The sequence below is a fragment of the Aplidium turbinatum genome, chromosome 11 (assembly GCF_918807975.1).
Source record: "Aplidium turbinatum chromosome 11, kaAplTurb1.1, whole genome shotgun sequence".
Taxonomy (NCBI): domain Eukaryota; kingdom Metazoa; phylum Chordata; class Ascidiacea; order Aplousobranchia; family Polyclinidae; genus Aplidium; species Aplidium turbinatum.
Genome location: NC_137482.1, coordinates 9,527,634 through 9,548,020, shown reverse-complemented (window position 1 = coordinate 9,548,020; position 20,387 = coordinate 9,527,634). Strand labels below are relative to the sequence as shown.

Genomic DNA, 20,387 nt, shown 5'->3' with positions numbered 1-20,387 from the left:
TTATTTACAATCTGGTCGTTCGATTCGTTACTTGTCAGTTACCAACCGTAAGTTCTACTGTAGTTGAACTGCTTGTGTGTTGACATTAATTTCGTTCCGGCTGTGGAGTCGGGTGAAAAATATGCGACTCCGACTCCTCGATTTGTAACTGGCAATGTAAATTCAAAAAAATGAAAAAACAAATTCACTTACGTTGTGATCGACTTTCACAAAAACTTTAATTTTCTTGAAAAGGTTTAGAGCGCAATAGAGAGAACAAGAAACAATATTTTAAATATAGATGGCTAACAAAACAAAAAAGTTATTTGTTCTATATCAAATCGGAGTCGGCCTTTTTTTAACGACTCCGGACATGCCAAAATCCATTCGACTTCACAGCCCTTCATTCCACTGATATGACATTATAACATGTATTCAGTACCACGGAAAAATGGGATTCAACAGCCTAAAAGGTATGCCGTGTAACATGCAAATTCCTAAACGGTTATTGCGTCGTTTGAAGCGAAAAGACATGTTTTACTGGATATGCAAGGAAATCATGCCATCAACCAGGCGTGGCTGGACTCCGTGATCCTTGTAACGTTGGGGTAAGGGTTAGGATTTCGAGATCGGGTGATCCACTTAGACGTATTTTGGCAAAGCCGGCTCGTGTAGTCATTTGTCATTTTCATGCAAATGCAATGGATACTTCACTACGATGGCTTTTGGCTTTTTAAATTTATGAAAGAAAGTACAGAAGCCCACACTGCAAGTGAATTTTGTGCAATACTGCTCGAAGAACATTTCAACTTTTCAAACCCTTCAGAAATATCGGTATTCAGTAGACCTGTGCAGTGTGCATCTTACTACTTTACAAACCAAATTCAGCCGTGCAACGTAGGTTTGAAAAAAAAACGGCCAATCACATTTTAACTGCAAAAATTAAATGCGGTATTAATTTTTTTAAATCTTAGCTGAAGCCTGAATTTTAAAATTAACATTGCACGGTCAGTTCTAAACCAAACGTGGCCGGATGCTGTTTGTGTTAAATTTTCATATACTCCCTACGAGATATGAAAACGGCGTGTTTTGACCAAGGCATTCACGAGTCTGACCCTTTCTGAACAAAGCAGTGACAACTTACATAAAAGCAGATAAAACATCTCATTGTAAAATAGACAATTGCACGCTTTTTGTGTGCTTAGATGATACAGTTGTTTGGCCTGCATCGAAGTCAGATACACTCAAGAAATCGAATGCCTACTCTCAAAAGGCGAAAGTATTAAGGCACTAATACGTCACAACATGATACAAAACAGCAATCGGCTGACGACACTTGAACAACCGGAAATGCACAAGCGGTGGGTTGTTGTTAGCTACCTCACACCTGGATTGGATTGTCAGTGATAGGCGTTGTTAATTCAGCATAGTTTTAGACGATAATTGTAACATTGCACAGAGTGTTTTGTTGAGCTGCAACAGAACGGCAGAGCAAACCTCATGCACCGCATCGACGACATGTTGTCAAATATTGCTCATAAAATACAAATGAATATCCAATATAGAAGTTACCTGGGTACCTCACACTTGTATCGTCCTCAATCGATAAAAGATGAAAATAAAGACTATGATGCGACTGAAAGCCAAAATTGTGGCAATTACAAACTGAAGCGAATGACTTTTAAATACCAAGAAAATCAAGCAGCTCAGGACTCCAAAAACCACAAAAGCGAATGAAAACTGCATGCAGGATAAAATAATATTAACATGAGAGTTGGGCTACTGCGTGTTCCTGAGCAATGGCCGCTAACTCTTTGAGAAACTCGGCCAGAACTATGCTGGCGTACACAGCATTCTTTGTTCGAAGTTCTCTTAGTTTACGTTCTTCTTTCTGTTGGATTTGCTGCCGTACATAAAACATGCTTCCAGATTCATGGCCATCTCGGATGTCTCGCCCGTTATGTTCGGCGTCTTTGGAAGAGTTGCTTCGATGGCGTCGCTAAAAAAATGGTTACTTGGTACCGTATTGAACAAGACATAATAAAAAGATAGAATAATTATTTGTAGCAGTGCAATTTCATGACCTGTGCTAGTGCAACTTACTTCTAACAGATTGTCCAGCGAAGGAAGCAGGGATTTCTTCTTTGCCGATTCTTTCAGCTTTTTTCGTTTAAACATGTCTCCCAAAGTTCGGGTTTTAACTGTGAAAGATTAATATCCCAGCTAGACAAATCCGTCCTTTCAACACTGAATCAATGTGAAAAGGGGGATCTTTCAATCTGAGATCAGATATTATACAAAATACAACAATCGATTTATTACTAACGGCGCAATCGCCAGTTTCAGGCTTGTGTTTATGACGATACAATGATATATAATACAACAAGCACAAACGAATTCCAGGCACCTTTTGGAACAGGCATGGGTCTATTGTTGACGCTGTTTCTCGATCTCGCGTTGCCAGGGAAGGAATAAGTGCCACGGGCTAGCAGATACTTCTGTGCTCTCCGGACCAATAACTTGAAATCGTTCACTTGCGACGCGTACGTGTCAATTTTGTTTCTCGCGCTGTTTAAAACCTAAATCGACATTGGCATCACAAACCTGATACCGTCTCTACAAAACAAAAAACCGTCTCTAGAAATACATCACAACTTTCCGTGTCACTTCAGCACTCATAACTGCAAACAGTATAGTAAACTCATAACTGCATAACTCATAACAGCAAACATAACCACCACACATTCGTCGATTCCAAATGGAAAGCTTGCAATCTCCAATTTCTGGCACTTACTTGGTATAGAGAGCGAACAGACGGATGAAATACCATGTGAGTGTTGAGCAAGAATGACCTCAACAACGGCTGAGGGTAAGCAGCCAGCCTTGCAACGATGCCCGTCAAAAGAAGGTTCTCGTACAATGAGTTGTTGATCATTTGATCCAGTTTTGCAAACAGGTTTCCAATCAGTGGCCCTTCGAACAAGTCCAAATAATTCGTTTTAATATCAAATGTTACCCTTCAATAAGTTCGAATCTAACAGCAATTTTACCTTGTTTAGCTTAATAAGCATGATTGATTAAGTATTTCGCGTATCCGGGTTGAAAATTACAGTTTGTTTGAACCGGAATGCAAGGAAGCAACCTCTGTGTTAATTGCCATTTAATATCGTGCCATGACACCGCCGGGAACTCAACAGCAGCGTCAAACCCAGTGTCGCTGAAACACTCTCCCTCACCAAGCAGTAGGGGTGTTCAATTTCAATTATTTGAATATTCGAAATTCAATTTATTTTCGAATTTCGATTTCGAATATCACAACTATTCACCACACTGCAAAATGTGATTTTCTTGAAAGAAACGACATGAAAATTCGCTAGAAAACGCAAAAAAAAAGTCATGAAAATTTGCGAAAAAAGAACACAAAATAACGTCTACAGCTCCAGGCCCATGTTGGTGTTTATGAAAAGCTGATCGACATGGTCACCCGTCAGTCGGGATCTCAGCTTCGTGACGGTTAGGCCAGCTTTTGAAAACGATCGTTCCGCTGGAGCCGAGGTCGCTGGGATCCCAAACACTTCAAGTTCATTTTCACTGCCGCGACATTTCACTGCAGAGTGCAGAGGTTTCGACTCGAAAGCGACATCGAGTATGTTTGCAAGCGCATAAAGCTAAATGCACGCTTCGTCTACGTAGCAAATTATGTTGTTTTTGGGTGCATTCAACATCTGATGATATTGAATCGACGCAAAATGGTAGATTTTTGCTTTGTCCCAGGCAGCAAAATCAGTCATTTTTACATTGATTCAACGTCTGCAGACATTAAATCAATGTAAAAATGACAGATTTTGTTGTCTGGTGTTGGATTGTAGCATCGCAACTCGTTCTAGTGATTATTTATCGCGAACCTGTTGCGGTTTGCATTCAAAAAGTGTTTTCCTGCTACCGATCGCTAGTTCATCTATTGTTTTATGTATCAATACAGCATAAAAAGTTGTCCCCACACAGAAATATGCGTGGGGGCCTGGCCCCCACGCAGGCCCTTAGCCAGGGGGGCCTCGCCCCCTCTGAAAAAAATTCGCCCCCCCCCCCCTTGACAAAATCTCAACATTCTCGAGCAACAGCTACAATTATAATGATTTTGCCCATTTAAATTTTTTCGGCCCCCCCCCTAAAAAAAGTTGCCCCCCCTTGCTCTGCGGTCTGGCTACGGCCCTGCCTCCACGGCTTAGGCACCTATGGATTCGGTAAAAAATGGATAAAACTGCGACAAAGCTCAGCCTACACTTTCTGCTATTGCACAACCTAGCTATCTTCATTCTTGAGAAATTTGGCATTAAAAATGCCAACCTGGCATCCCTGGTGCGGGACTGGCCGTTGGACCCGCGAGAGCGTGTGATAGTCACGTGATCGACGATGCGCATGTGTCGAAGTCTTTTTTCGCTTGCAAAATGCGACAAGACAGATTTCGCGCCACTCGCGTTACTTTCAACCGCGTTCAGCCGAAAGGGCGGCTATAATTTCGAATATGTCCGATACGAAAAACGAATTTCGAATATCACCTTAATCGAAATCGAATCGAAAATCGAAATTGAACACCCCTACCAAGCAGCCGACAATTTTTGACCTGATTCGAGCAAAACTGTTTTGCAGTCAAGCACTCACCTTTTCGTTTAGAAATGGATAACAGAAGTTGATAAGAAATTGCCTACTCGAATAAAGATGGACAGTAAATTGCTTATAGGCTACCATAATATTGAAGCTAGTTACCTGTGTATGGCACTCCTTGCAACTTGAGAGGCACAGCTGGGCCAACAGACACGTCAGTGGGTTCATACTCATCATTACCTTCGTAGAAAGATGATGATGTCATTGACATGGAATCATCAAACTCGTAGTCACTTTCATCGGCAAAACTAAAACATGTAAGTAATTAAATAAACAATAAATACTATTAATTTGATTTAAGTAATTAGGTATATATCCACATGAAAACATCTGACGTCCGCATGAAACTAAACTGCAGCATTTGCCGTTGTTGGTTGTGTATTATTTTGTTTGCAAAGAATTTTCTACTTTCACTTATCATCAGCTGTACTTTCCCACCACAAATCTGGTGCAATGATACAAATATTCCAAGAAAGCTCGCGGTTTTAATAGGACAAAGATCAGGGTGTTTCATACTTTCAATTTGTGAAAGCTTGGAATCTGATCTTGCGGTTTTGGGTGAAAACTCGTCATCCAAAATTTTAGCTCAATATGACTTCATAAAGGTGTGAGACACCTTCCGAATAATGTTGAAAATCGAAAATGAAACACCCTTACAAACACAGACAAAACTTACGATCTCACACAGATTACTGTTTCTTTTCACCAACCTGTAAGTACGCGCGTCAGTTGCTTCTCCTTCGGCGCAATCTTCCTGAAGTTCAGATACTTCTTCCTGTGGACTCTCTGTTTCCTCCACGACCTCGCTAAAATCACCCGATACATCTGCCATCGGCTCTCGACTGTCATCCTGCAATGACGTAATTTCGATTTACCGACAAAACATGCAGCAACCGTATCAATCCCAAGCCACAAAATTCGTCATTTTTATATCGATTCAACGTCTGTGCAGACGTTCAATCCATGTAAATATGACGGATTTTGCAGCCTGGGATGACGACCAAGAGCTCTCCGTATAAGCAGCTACTAAGCTGTGGATTGTTTGTCTTTTGACAACGTTCCATTGAGATGAGCCTCGGTTTCTTTCACCGGAAAGAAGGTGAACTTAACATCGCAATAAAGCAAAGTTAAACACATAAAACTGGCTTCCACTGTGTTCAAACGTACGTTAGCTCAAATTTCTTTCGTCGTTAAAATACTACTATAGCTTACTTCTTTAGTAGCTAGTTGGTCAATCTCAGCGGATAATTCAATGCTGGGTTCAACGCCTTCGATTTTCAAATCTAAAACCTGGGTACATTAACAGGCTACGTTAGGCACACTCTGGAAAAAGTAGCATAAGAGTATTTCCCCAACCATGACATCAACTTAAAACTTATCAAAAGTCCTTCGTATTCAATGCAGAATCCATGCTCAGTATTTCAATAAGCAATGCGCTGAATGAAATGAGGTTTTACAAAGAATGCGCTCAAATGACCAAAAGGCTACGCACTTTTTTATCTTTGCTTGTCTCTATTTTATCTGTGGAAGCTTTTGGAACTATTTCCATCAACCCGCGGAAGAATTCGTCAACTGATGACGTGGACATGGTTGTAGTTGACGAAGATAGGTAACTTCTTGCTTCTGCAACAATATAAAACGCTTCAAAATACAAAAAAAACTGCTAAAGCGTGGCATCTTAAATCCTACCTATCACCTTCTTCCCTTAAACTGAAAAAACTCGCTATCACAAACACAAAACTTCGATATACAGTTGCCTTTGTTGCAGTACAAAAAAAAACAAGCAATGCCAGTTTTGCATTACTTCACATCAAACAACACAAGAAATTGAACATAATCGGATGCAGTAAACGTGGTGCAGTGAAGCCAATTCTCTTCCTAAGCTCTTAATAATACAATGACAGGTGCAATTAAAAAAAAAGTGACATAACTTGATATAATACGCTGTGCAGAGCATTCCTGCAATGACAAGGCAGAAACAATTATCTATAAATCATACAAAAGAAAAACTTGGACTAAATAATGATTTGGGGTCGTAGATACCTCATTCAGGCAGGGCAATTAAAGAAGAGGATTGCCGCTGACATCTACTGATGCAACTCGGCATAAAGATAAAAAAAATAACAGATGTTATATTGCTTGATGTCTAAAACTAACGATCGTGCAAATATAAACCGAAGGCATAAAACCAAACCTGGCAACCAAACAGTTTCCCATTATAACAATACTTGTGCGGTACCAACCTAGAGCGGCTTGCGTTGTGTTGCTCGCAGCTTCTTTTGTGTCGTCAAGTGAAGCTTCCAAAAACTTGGTATCGGTGTCCAGTTCGCTCAGCGACATTTTGCGTGCATGCTGGGAGTCGCTTAGTGTTTCTTCGTCAATTACAACTGACTGTTCAGTCACTTCAGCTCCGGTGTCGCCTTCAATATTTTCAAACCGCGTGATGTCGGTAGAGGGCAGTTTCGGTGAATCCCCGTTTGTCAACTCGGTTGAAGTGTCGTCGGTGGAATTTAACAAACTCGTCGGTTGGCTGTCGTTGCTTCTATTCAAGGCAAGGGCGGTGATGCTCAAGGTCTGGTAGGTTGCAGACAAGGCTTTCATAGTCGTGTCACTTGCATCGGATTGCAAAGCGTTTGGCACAGAAGCGACTTTTTCTGCAGGTTTCGTTGCTTGATCATTTGCGCTGGAGTCTGAAGATGAAGTCGGTTGCTTTTCAGCTGCACGAAGTAAAAATGTTATAAATTTAATATGAAATACAAAAAAGACTATTATCATTATTTTAACGTCGCTAAATGTTAATGTAACATAAAACCTAATTAGCTCCATGCGTGTTCTGTGCGAATAACTCTAAATTGCTGGTATGAGCGTGTTTAAAAACATGCGTTTCTACAAACCTTTCGCCGTGCTGCTTTGGTTAAGGTTGTCACTGGGGAGTTGATCGTTTGGGGTTTCCGCGCCATCGTAGGTTGCCGACCATCCCGCACAGGCCTCTCTGTTGAAAATCGAAAGATTTACAAAAAACTCACAGTCACCATCTGTCGCATTTCGAGTTGGATGCACCGACAGTCGATCATCAACGCATTAGGTAAACCGGATGATTAAGACGTTAAATTTGCAGACAATTTATCTGCTTATACACCGACCATAATCCGCTGATTTGAATCGCAGATTACAGATTTGCATACAAACTTTGCAAAAACTGATACTGTACTCTATAGATCAATCACAGGGTGAGCATAATCGGCGGCTTAAAACGATCCGTTGTTGGTGTACCCAACCCAAAGTATTTGAAAAAATAAACTTGATTGTCAAAGAGACACCAACAAGTTTCCAATGTCAACTGGAAGTTTGAGCTGCTCACTTGTCGGCTGCGTAGCCGAGTGGTGAGAACGTCTGCGCCACGTTCGAAAGGAAGTGGGTTCGATACCGCTCCAGAGCACGCGGCTGTGTCTTGGCAAAGACACTTAATGGCAAGCCCAACTAAGGGAAGCAGCTGACTCGAAGACTATATGTCACTTCGCTGCTTCCTGTCGTCTGTTGTATCGCATCTGTAATCGCAGTGTACTGTATGTTATCGCAATGGGCGCAAATAAAAGCATGATTAGTATTATTGTTATTACTTGCACTGAGCGATGAGTGTTTTTGCGTCTTCCAAGTAATCCATGTAGCTTGTGCCCAGATCCAAATGGGATCGCAAATCTGTTTCGACGTCATCCGCGGGAGTTGGGTGTGTTGGCGTTGAAGATTGCATCTCATGCTCCTCGTGCGGAGTTTCGTTGAGATTCACTGTGGATTTAATACGGGCTTGGTTGTCGTGTTAAATTTAGACTTAATTAAACTAAACGAGTTTTGATGCAATGGAGATTTATCTTATCTTTTTTTTTTACAAATTTACATTTAAACTTCTAAAAAAAGAAAAATGTTTTACGTAATTGATGCTACTTTTACAGGTTTCATACCGAAGAGGTGTTGTGACACAATGCTGGCATTGACACGTGCAATAGTTGATCAAATATTGGATTTGAATATTAAAAATACAACCTTTCACTTAATGTAAGAAAGCACAAAATAAATAGAGCTATCAAACACACCAATTTGTCCAAATTGCGAAAAAAGCAGGCACACCGTTGATCAGTTGACTTTACACTGTCCATGAACTGCGCTACCCGGTGGTTTCAACACACTTTACCAATGCGGAAATTTGTTTAAAAACTAGCTAAATGACAACGAGCTTCAAGTATGAAAACGCCACACGAAACTACTACCAGAATAAAACAGATCTTGCCCTAACCAGAGCTTCATCTACACATACTAGATAGTCTACCGAATGCTACTCGATCGCCGCATGCTGCAAGACGCTTTCTGTTGGTAATGGGTCATGCTTTTCAAGTCGTGACGCAAAAAATTAAACAATATGCATTGATATAGGCACAAAATAGCGAATCACGCTCATCAAAGTTTACTGAATAAAAATAAAATAACGATGTTTTGAATTGTTAAGTTTTGAACAAACGAATTGCAAGCATGCGTTGGTAAATTGGTGCTAATGGGATTACATCAGAACCCAGGCAGAAAATCAACCGTTTTTTACATTGATTCACCGTCTGCAGACGTTGTAAAAACGGTTGATTTGTTGTCTAGATATGGCAACAAAATCGAAGAAATTAAACAAAAAACCTGGATGCATGTTAACAGTGACGGACAAGTCCTCATTGACTGTGTATTCTGGCACAGCATGGAGGACGCCGTTGATGGAGGAGCTGCTGTGAGTTTGTGATTTTCTATAAAATGGAGGTTTGATTGATGCAGATTCATGCATACGAGGAGGAGGAGACAAGATGTGAAATGGATTGTTACCGTCTTCATCATTAGAAGACTCTCTGTGATCCGGTTTCACATCCACGACGGGATTCTAAAGAAAAAGAGACTGCGCTGTTGCCAAATGATGTTGCAAAGTTGGTTGTTAACGATCGATACGTTGTTGAAACAAGTGATTGAAATGACAGACAGCAAATCAGTCGTTTTTTACATTGATTCAACGAAAACAACTGATTCGCTGTCTAGGAAGTCTGATGTTAAAATCTACTTTAGCCATCCACAATTTCTCGTGGGTAGTTATGAGAATTAAAGTACATGATGATGACTTGCCACAAATATTCAATAGCATATTTGAAACTTTCCGAAGTTGTTCCATCTTTTTCACGTTCACTGAAGTGCTGGTATATCGCTGAAAGTTTCTTTTACTCCGAAACACGTTAGTAGCGATAATCACAATGAAATATATAGGTTCAAAGAGTAGGTCATGTTCAAAAGATTCCAAACCGTTATAAAACGTTGGAACATGACAAATTTAAAAGTGACTTGGAATAAAGAATGGAAAAAGTCCTGAATGAAATTTACAAACCTCAGTCTTGGCCTCGTGTTGTTTGTTCTCGGAAACGGGACAAAATATTTCGTCATCGTGATCGGGGTGCGACTCCGATGCACAAGCTGTCGGAGTTAGCGCAAGGAAGCGCGACGCTGATGCATTGTAGAGGTCGACGTCACAGATTGCTCGTCGCTGGCTGGCAAGTATATGTTGACAAGGCATCAGGTACCTGCAAGGAAAGGGCCAGATATGATTACCACCTTAACCGTCTTAAAACATCAAGATACTATCTTTTTGATGTCAAATTGTAAAAACTTTTCAAGCCGAGTATTATATAGAAAAAAAGTTTCTTTTTACAATTTTTGGAGGACAAAATTTAAGAAATGACAACACATTTTCGTGCATCATGTGTAATGGTTTAAAACAGTGTTTCTCAAACTGTGTGCTACGACGACACTACTGTGCCAAAATACACAAGTGTGCCGCGGAGCTTTTTGGAAAATAACTTTTTTGTGTTACAATTTACAAATAGCCATGTAGGGTTTGTAGGCAAGGATGCGAGGATTGATTGCATACTGATAATCTTGTGATATTTGTCTATTGTCTTTTCGAAGGAAGCGTCATAAGAGTTCGTGCCAGGGATGTGGGATATTATAAATGTAAAGTGCTGTATACATTTAAGCAAACCAAAACAACAAGTTAAGCTGGTAAAAAAAAATTGAACATGACGAGGCAAAGTAGGACCACGTTAAATATATGTATCAATTCTCTATATATTGTAATGTTACATACATTCTGGAACGATGAGTCATAGACTTCAGAGTGCATTACACTAGCAGACCTACCGCAACACCAATTGCAAAAGCAAGTCTTCGCAATTCATGTCAACCAATGTCCTGATCAAGGATAGCGAGACTAATGCGAGCTGAAACAAAAACAGCTGGTTTTGACAAGTTCACTTCATGCCTTCAAAGTACTGTAGGCTGCTGTTAAAGCAATGGCTGTTTACTTTAGAAGTCATAAAGAGTGTGATAGATCACAGTTTAGACGAACAAAAAAACGTCTCGCTGATGTCAGAACAAACAAAAACTACATTGTCAGGGGTGCAACATACATCTGTTTGAAATAGAAAACTAAATGCATTGAAAACAATGCCAACATTGAGAAAGGTTCCGCATTCACTAAAAAATTAAAGGTTTTCATCCAGAATGCAATTGAGCAAGAACATTAATTCAACTGAAATTTTGATATTTTTGAACAATATACCACGTGCAAGTACCGCAGGCACATTGTCCCTGAAACCAAAAGCCTCTAACAATTTGATTAAAGGCCTGGTTTGGACGCACCTTGTTGCTGCTTGTGATTCTTTGTATGAGGGTGTTGATGATGAGGCTGCTCTCGTGACGATGTGTTAATAGGAAGCGAAGGAAACAGCGCATCAGAGCCGGAGCAATGACAGATCGGAGAAAGAGATTGAGGTAAGCAGTGGTGACCACAACTTCATCAGCTGACGTCTGAAACATGGAGCAGCTTCATGGAAGCTTTTTGATTTGACTTTGAAGTTAATGGCAACACATTGTCGTGAATACAAACAACTAAGATACGGAATAGAAGACTATAGTGAGATCTCATGCAAAGACACCCTGGGTAAAACTGGCGATAACAATCTTTCTATACATACAAAAAAAGAAGGTCAAGTGATTATTGTTTTCAAGAAGAAATATGTGGTATGACCATTGACCAGTTGCTAAATTATACCGTAATTCCAACAATATTAACTGACAATTATTTCAGTACCAAAAGCGTTGATAAACCATTACCAAAAGCTCGAATGTAAATAAGAATCATTCCACTGATATATTCAGAACAATCATGCAAAGTAACCAACCGTCATGAGGTTTTGTACATGCACATAATACTCAAGGCATTGTACGCATTTAAATAGCACACAGGTTTTCCAGATGGCAAAAATGCTGTTTTGAATCGTTTCAACGTCGCAACTTTGCCGACTGGGCTGCCAGCAGACAATGTGATTTTGAAAATAAGATAAAATGATTAAAAAACATATAATGCATCATGCAGTGGTGGATAATGCCTTTCTGAATTGCAAATAAACGATTCGAAATTATAAATGTCATCTAAAGCAATTGATTGAGTTGATTCGAGTGCACCACTTACTCCTGATGCAGTGAGAACGTTTTCATTTTCCTGATTATGCCAACATTGACTCATTGAGTTTAATGATAGTCATAAAAACATGGAACAGACACACAACACTAGATCAGTGTCGAATAACCTGGTACTCAAAGGGAATAATTTTTAGATCTTTGTTACTTTTTTTATCAATGCTACAAATGCCCAGTGATTTTTAAATCTGATAAAGGACTAAGTTTGAAAATTGTGCATTCTCTGCACAGTCGCGTCACCGTACACCAATTGTGCAGTGACGTAATCACTTGTGAATGTGATCAGCGTTAGATTGGAGGTTTTAAAACACAAAAAATCATGGATTCATCTTTTCGTGGTAATACCATTACCACAGGAAGACGAGGGGAATAAGGCAACACAATAAAACCAAGACAAACCAACTATTTCGTCACGTTAATTTGGCGTTTCACCTATCTTGTAGGTGGACCATGAATAAATCAGTCTGAAAATGATCAATTTAATGACCGGTCATTACAAAAAATAATCAAAGTGTTAAAACTAGGGGACTGATCGTATATCAGGCATTGTTCGATATCCCGGAAAGTTAATCGTAGGAAAACAAAAAAACATACTTCAAAGATTCGTTGAAGCAGCTCTGTCACAAGCAAATAATACATTAATACACAGATACAATGTCAGTTGAGAAAGAATACTTTCTAAAAAGAAAGAGAATTCTTCCAAAAACTGAAGCAACAAAACTGCAAAAATAAATTGAATCAGCAAGAAGCAGTCAGCAAGATCAGTTACCGACACAACATTTGATCCCTTACAGAATCTTAATAAGATGAACGATAGGAATAAGCATCATTACACGAGATAAAAATAATGGTTAGCAGTCATTAGGAAGTTCTTATGTAAAATCTTACTTTGTGTAAAGAGGGTCCGAAAACAGACACAAGGAATCCATTATAGAAGAAATCTAGAAGCTGTTCGGTGACGCTTTCACATGAAACCTGTGAGCATTTGAGCAATGAACATCAGCCTTATGTTTTTGTAGTAAGCACGTAACCTTCCAGACAGCAAAATCCGTCATTTTTACATTGATTCAACGCCTGAAGACGTTAAACCAATGTAAAAATGACGGATTGTGTTGTCTGGCCCCTTGCAATGATGTAAAAAAATCCCGTCGAAAACTTTTGCACAAATAACTTCTGCAATCAGTAGAACGATTGAAAAGAGCTGTAAGCATCCGCTAACCGGTTAAACAATCGGCCCTGTTGCGATATCGTATGCCATCCGTGCCATCTTCAAGCACATGTGGGATCGAACTGCCATGTAAAAAGTTTAATTTAAACTGTAGCGACAGCTCGTCAGTGATAGAAATATCTACAACAGCGTTGTTTGTTTTCAAAGCAAAATAACGCCATTTTGCACCACCGCATAGAATAAAAACAGTATTGATTCGCGTCAAATCTTACTTCTATAACGGAATTGCAAAAATCAAATGAATCCATGAAGTTGATAAGCTCAGGTACATGCGACCAGTCATTCTTTTGCAAGCAATGCCAGTCGTCTGCCCTCACATCCATGTGGCGAGGTAGGGTGGAATACAAGGCACTTAACCCGGTGGCAAGAACCTGATGACAATAGAATGGTCTTCAAAAAATCGAACCTTCGAGTGACATACAACTGGCAAGTCGTAAAACGAACAAAGAAGTTTTTAACAAACTTTGCAACATTGAACTGTAAACAAAGGATAGCTATGTTTCCATGTGGGATGGTCTTTCATTGAAAATACAGCCAAATACTAGACAACTGTTATACAATATTTGTAGATCAATAAAACGTCTCTAACATGCGATATTGACATAGTTGGGAGGCAAAAAATGATATGGGGAGACGAGATTGATAAAGAATGTGCAACATCTAATTCTAACTGATATACAAAAACACACAATTGACCGGATTGGCAAGAAATGGGAAGGCCTTCGCTCAGCAGTGGGCTACCACAGAATGAAAACAATGTTGAGCATGCGTTAAACAACTTTCTCATTGAACTCAGATCCCAGGTATCGCAGTGTGGTACAAAACTGTAGCCCAGCACTGCACACCACCACACAGACACGTACCGGACAAAAGTTGGAGTCTTGGACAATGTAGTCGGCGATGGCGGGATGTTCAAGAGTCAATCCCAAGATAAGAAGTAATGCGTCACGTGCTTGTTGCCCAACTGTGCCTTCCCTGCAAAGTGAAACAAATCGATATTAAATGTTCACTTCCGTTTCCGTGTGTAGTAAATATTTCTAAATAGCAGATTTTCTTGGCAATTACAAGCTACATAATGGCTTTTCAAATTTAATATAAAATAATGTTATGTATCAAAGCATAAGTCGATTTAAAGCCTCCGTTTAATGCGACTACACGAGTGCTTCCAATTACAACATTCTCGATTTTACAACTACAACTTTGGTGAACCTTTTTTAGAAAAGTAAATTTTGAAGGTAATTTTGGCACTTTGAACTTAATACACCTACCCTACACACGACCACTGATTTAAAAAAAATATATTCCAATCTAAAAAAATACGCAAGTGACGGAAATTGAGTTGAATTGAAACAATGACGTAATACATAAATAAAGCTACACATTGTAACGAGAAAACCCCAACAGTGTAGTAAAATAATTCCTCGAAATTAGAACGATTGCAACTGGAATGCAAACCTGTGAATGTATCCAATCAAAAGAGAAAATATTTGAAAGTGATCAGGCCCATGGTCAGGCTGGGGATTGAAGAATACTTCTATCAGAGTGAGATCCCGGTTCATCCAAACACAGAGAAGATTAAGCAGCAACACGATGTGTCCGTCCGTTTCTTCTGAACTAAAAACATACGCATTGCACATTGTGTTTCTGATTGATAGGCTACCATTTGTGTATGAGCTTAGTTCTTCGAAAGAAAAGATGCGAAAAATAATGATGTTGATAATCCGAGTAATCCGTCAGGTTAGTAAATATCCACTTAGCTAATGAGTGAGTGTTCCCTGGAAAAAGTACGTTGGCTGAGCTATTGCTGAACATCTTGTTCAGTTTCAATCAGGTCATAAAAACATAAAGTGTATCATACGTTTAAAAAGTGTCTCCAATTTGGAAAGAACATTTGAACAAAGAAGCAATGTATCTCACTTGGGACCAGAGTTGCTTGAAAGTAACTGCAACATTGGAGACACAAGTTGTTTGTGATGAAGTAGAGAATGCTGAGCTTGGCTGATCATGACTTCATAAACCTTCAACTGAAAAACAAAGGAATTGAAATCGAAGTTTGGAAAACAACAACAACGTATTGTTTGGGATGTTTTGATTAATACATTGCCTGACTGCAATTATTGCAGAATCTGAGTGTCTTATAATGTGGTACTAAAGCTACTAGAAGAAGAGGTTTAGATGAAATGGTACTACAGTAGTTGTCGCTTAAAGAATCCATGGATATAAGGTCTCATTGCTTATGGGCTCTTGTAGAATCCATTTCTCCTGGAACGGAGGTGGATCTTATAAGTGGCGACTACTGTACCACTAAACAAAATGCCATGCAAGTTATTCTAATATAAAGAATAAAACTAATATGTGCCCATACCAAGTTGAGCAATATTTGCTCTTTGAATGATGACGATCCTTCCCACCAATTATAGAGATTTTGAAAGATCTCTTGGTTGATGGCATAATCCAAGATGAGGTTGGAAAATTGATCTAAATGCACAAAAAAAGTTGCTTTCCATCGTTTCACTTGATGCTACGCTTGAAGCAAGTTGAAGGTGGACATGAAGATTGCCCACCTTCTCCTATATCATACCTCCACCACCACGTAGAAACCAGGGCACAAAAAAACTGATTGTGTATGAATTGTTGTAATGTAACCGTTGTAAATAAAAACGCAACAAAATCATACAAAAACAAAAATGTACAAAATTTAAATTTATCACCTGAACATTGTTCTTCAATAAGCAGAAAAACCATTTGCTCCATAACAATCCGTACAGTATCAACATCATCAGATGTTATATTTTCATCTTTTTGGGCGCTTTGTTTAGTGGTGATAAATCTTCTCTTTGAAGAAGTGGGGCTGATCACACTGTGTATCTAACAATTCATGACAACACCATATATCAATTGCTGTTTCACAGTTACAGTAGCATAAATACTTTGATTCACAAAATGCTTGGCTCTCTATTTCTAGTCCACGGTTTGTTACACGGTTTATGTTATTCATGACATGACTCAATCAGTCTTTTTGTAAGACAGTCTTGCTGGTTTGGTTTCGGCTGTCAAGTTTCAGTCATCAATTTAGAAAAGCCTACACTGATAAAATCACTTGTAAGGCAATTTCTCATAGTTCTATCACGTTTTAAAAAAGACAAACACAAATTTTATTTCAAATACAGAATGTATATAGTTGCAATTAAAATATGAACCTTAATTATCCAGAACCTTCAAAAGGCAGTATATATTGTCTTAGTTAGAAGCTACCAACTATACAACACTACAGAACTAGCTAACAGAAACCTTTGTTTTTACAATGAGTCAATGTCTGTTGATGAAACATCAATGCAAAAGGATTGATTTCGCTAGATAAAAAATGCCATGTACCTGAAGCCAGTGACTTTTAAAGGCATCGAAACGTATTACAGCTGGCTCATCAGAGACAAATTCTGGAACCTTTGGAATGGAATTTTCTGATTTCTTCAATTTTTTTAACCAGTCCATGTTCTCTGCTCAACAAATCGCAAAATAAATTGTCATAACTTACTGCATACAAATATGTAGACACTACCTACACTCCTACAGTACATGTGCTTATTGCATCAAGTGCACATCATTTGAATTACATGTTCCATCAATTTTAAAAACAAACTTGCAACTTCAAGCAAAAATACCTTGCTTTTTTTGAAATCCAGCTGAGTTTGTATAAATGATTTAAACTGTGTTACATCTGTGTGTTAGATAAATGCACAAAACTGCATGGGTTGACCATATAAAAATTCTCTATTAGAGTGATATACGTAAAATATACTAATTTATTAATTTTTTTTAGTCATTATCAGCAATCAGCATATTGTACTTTTAATCCAATATACCTGTATATCACTGCTTTTTTTATAGGCTTGCCTCGTCAGTTCAGGTGACAGCATTTAAAAAGCTTGTCTAACAATGAATACAGTTTCTTCATTGTAACTTTCACATTACTAAGATAATCATGCAGTGTTTGTATTCTGGAATAACAACAATCACTTTAGTTCTAAACTACAAAGGGATTTTAACAGCACTTCATCTTCCAAGACTTGCAAGTATCCTATAAAAACATTGCAGAAATCACAGTGATACTTCAAAACTGCTTTTGAAGCAGATACTCATTAAAACTTTGTCAGTGATGCATCTGGGATAAAAAAGCACTACCAGTAATATGAAAATGAAATACTACCACATTGGGGAAACATAATGAAGCCGAAAAAGGTTAAAAACATGCACCAGCTCTCAATATAATAGTTGTTTAAATATATAGTTAAGATAAATTTCTTTTGCTGATATGGTCATGCCACTAGGAACCACCAACGTGACAAATAGCCTAGTCAACAACGAATCGGAAAGCAAAGTGTTTTCGATGTTCAAGCAGGCAAACATTTTTGAAAATTAAAATGCAAAATTTAAACATCAGGACAAGATTCATAAAATTGCATAGCCTAACAACAGATTGGTTTTATAAGATATAGCATTATAAAAATGATATTGTTAATTCGTTCTCAGTGCCTCTTGGTGTAGTCAAGAAAAATATATCCAATTAAGGGATGGTAAAATGATAGATTCTCGGATCTAAAAGCTCAAACAACATTGAAATTGAACTGAGCAAAGCTTTTAAAACAATTATTAGGCTACTAAATGATTGTTTTTGTTACAAAAAAGGGCAAAAGGCTGTCATATTGCAGATTGTGTACACTATTCATTATATCGTATTTGTACTGCTTTTAATAAACAAGTTTTCTTTAAAAAAATGGCACACAGAAGTAGATGCAATCACAAGCAAATAAACACTCACATGACTTTTCTGAGACAAAGTATTTTTAGTTCAATATTCTCATTTTTTTAACAGTCTATTTCAAAAGATGATATACTAATGAGGAAAGTTTATCGCAAAACCGTTGTGGACACACAAACACTACAAGACAATTCTTATTTAAAAGGAATCTTCAAAACAAAAAATCTAAACCGATCGGATTATACAGTAAACAACCACAGTATAGTAGACAACCAAGTTCATAAGTTTTTAATTATGATACATCAATCAAAAAGAATATATATGTGTTGCACCAGCCGGAATGGCTCGTTTCGGTGAGTCCGATCCCATAAGGGGGAATTTTTTCAATTTTTTAATTATCGGGTACCGTAGCCTAATTATCATTGCCGTTTTAGGGTTAGGGGTTAGAGGTTAGAAACTCACTGAATCAGACTACCCGAATAGTAGCAGACCCTGTACCAGCACACAATAAATTAAACAATTGAAGCATTTTCATTCTCTTGCCATTGCATTTGAAACAGGTGATAAGAGTAGCTTGACTAAAAAAAGCATGTAGATATATAATGACACACAATTTAAATTAGAGTTCATCACGTGAACCTGAAAATTGTTTATGACGATTAGCACTAGCAAGTAAAGCTGGTAAAGTGGTAGATATAGCTTCTTCTAATTTGTCCATTGGGCATCCTGAAAAGTAGCCACAATGCTGTTGTAAGGACAAGAAATTGATGAGTTTGTTGGTTGAGAAAAAATCCACATATACCTTATGGTTAGGAATATCAAACGGACTGATATTGTTTTTTGATTGAACATTTTTGAAGATATTGTAACGTTCAGGATGGAAAATCAAATCATCTGCAACTTGCTCCTGATCTTTCAGAAAAGTCCATTGTTCTTTAAAGCGAGTTACAAACTCATCTACAATCAGAGCATGAATACGCACACGAGCAGCATGTTGACGAACAAAAGCAATTTTATTTTCTAATCTATTTTCAATTAAATCATTCAAGTCATGAAGCAAGGATCCCTCTTCTTGCTTAAACAGAGGAATGTTGGTATTCTGCTTGTATTCGTATTGCCAAAAAGATCCGACATACAGTCGAGGTGGTTCAGTCACATTTATTAAAGGTGCTAAACTCCAAAACAAAGCACCATACACTCTCATAAGCTCTTGAGAAGCAATGCTATCTGCTTTATTGAGAATTAGTCTGATTTGTGATTCTTTACCTTTAAGCTGTTTAAATAATGTTTCCAACTCTAATCCTACATCTAATTTGGTAGGATCAAAAACTATAAACAAAAGTTCAGCACGATCAATAAACCATTGGATAACATCATTAAATGGATAACCTCGTTCTTGCTGTTTTCTGTTTTCAATAATTCCTGGCGTGTCAACAAAAGTTACTTTCTTTAATAACGGGTGAGGTAAACCCACACCAGTAAAGCGTTCCATGAAATTTTGACCATACTTTTCAAGTGGGGAAAACTCTTTCATTTTATCAGATACCAAAACCACACCCTCAGTGTTTTTAACTTTTTCGCCATAATTTATCACCATAAATTCTGAAGTAGTTGGCTCTGCACCAACTCGAAGAATGTCACTGTCTAAAATGTAATTTATCATAGTTGTCTTTCCCGTACTCCAAGGTCCCAAAAATAACACCATTGGCTTTGCTCTAATTTGCCCAACTGTCATATCAGTTCTAACAGGCAGATCATTATAGTGGTAAGCATCTTCTAAAGGTTTTATTGAATATTTATAAACATCAACCAGTTGATCTAACATTTCTCGATCAGAACTGGGATTTGGACGATCATACCGTAATGTTTTATGAATGGTCTCCCTTGGACGAAGACCTAATGTTTCACTGTTGTGAAGCACTGCTTGCTTTTTGCCTTCACGATTTTCTTGTCGGCATTCACAAATCGGAAACAAATATGGCACTGCTACAACTAAAATCATCAATAAATGATATTGCATTTTGCATGCTAAAATAAAATACATTTTAAAGTTAAACTAAGCATTTGAATATTTGAACATTATAATCTTACAACTCTAAGCTTAGTTAAGTAAAATAGCCTAAGTTTAATGTATTTACTTTTAAAATAATGCTTCTAATTGAATTGAAAAGCGAAAAACACTTAAGACATCAACACGTACTC

The 20,387-nt window shown here is 38.1% G+C and overlaps 2 protein-coding genes across 5 annotated transcripts; both read right to left on the bottom strand.

The window, feature by feature from the left end:
* Positions 1–99: 99 nt before the first annotated feature.
* LOC145780051 (FHF complex subunit HOOK-interacting protein 1A-like) lies at positions 100–17,426 on the bottom strand. 4 transcript variants are annotated; one of them, XM_082591759.1, is made up of 25 exons: positions 17,290–17,426; positions 16,802–16,923; positions 16,138–16,294; positions 15,792–15,904; positions 15,344–15,450; positions 14,882–15,040; positions 14,290–14,401; positions 13,639–13,797; positions 13,087–13,173; positions 12,191–12,220; positions 11,359–11,526; positions 10,858–10,937; positions 10,049–10,241; positions 9,322–9,556; positions 8,265–8,430; positions 7,539–7,636; positions 6,888–7,361; positions 6,137–6,267; positions 5,857–5,934; positions 5,355–5,494; positions 4,747–4,892; positions 2,774–2,952; positions 2,387–2,558; positions 2,083–2,180; positions 100–1,978 (listed from the first exon to the last, which is right to left on the bottom strand). In XM_082591759.1, the coding sequence occupies exons 2-25, from the start codon at positions 16,916–16,918 to the stop codon at positions 1,742–1,744; spliced, it is 3,636 nt and encodes a 1,211-aa protein (XP_082447885.1). In that variant the 5' UTR covers positions 16,919–16,923; positions 17,290–17,426; the 3' UTR covers positions 100–1,741. The 4 variants fall into 4 exon arrangements, with proteins under 4 accessions (XP_082447885.1, XP_082447888.1, XP_082447887.1 ...); XM_082591762.1 differs by having other exon boundaries at positions 9,502–9,556; XM_082591761.1 differs by lacking the exon at positions 5,857–5,934.
* A 2-nt stretch (positions 17,427–17,428) lies between these two features.
* Positions 17,429–20,128, bottom strand: LOC145780053 (sarcalumenin-like). The gene has a single exon (XM_082591765.1). The coding sequence runs from the start codon at positions 20,008–20,010 to the stop codon at positions 18,805–18,807; it is 1,206 nt and encodes a 401-aa protein (XP_082447891.1). The 5' UTR covers positions 20,011–20,128; the 3' UTR covers positions 17,429–18,804.
* Between the last annotated feature and the right edge of the window lie 259 nt (positions 20,129–20,387).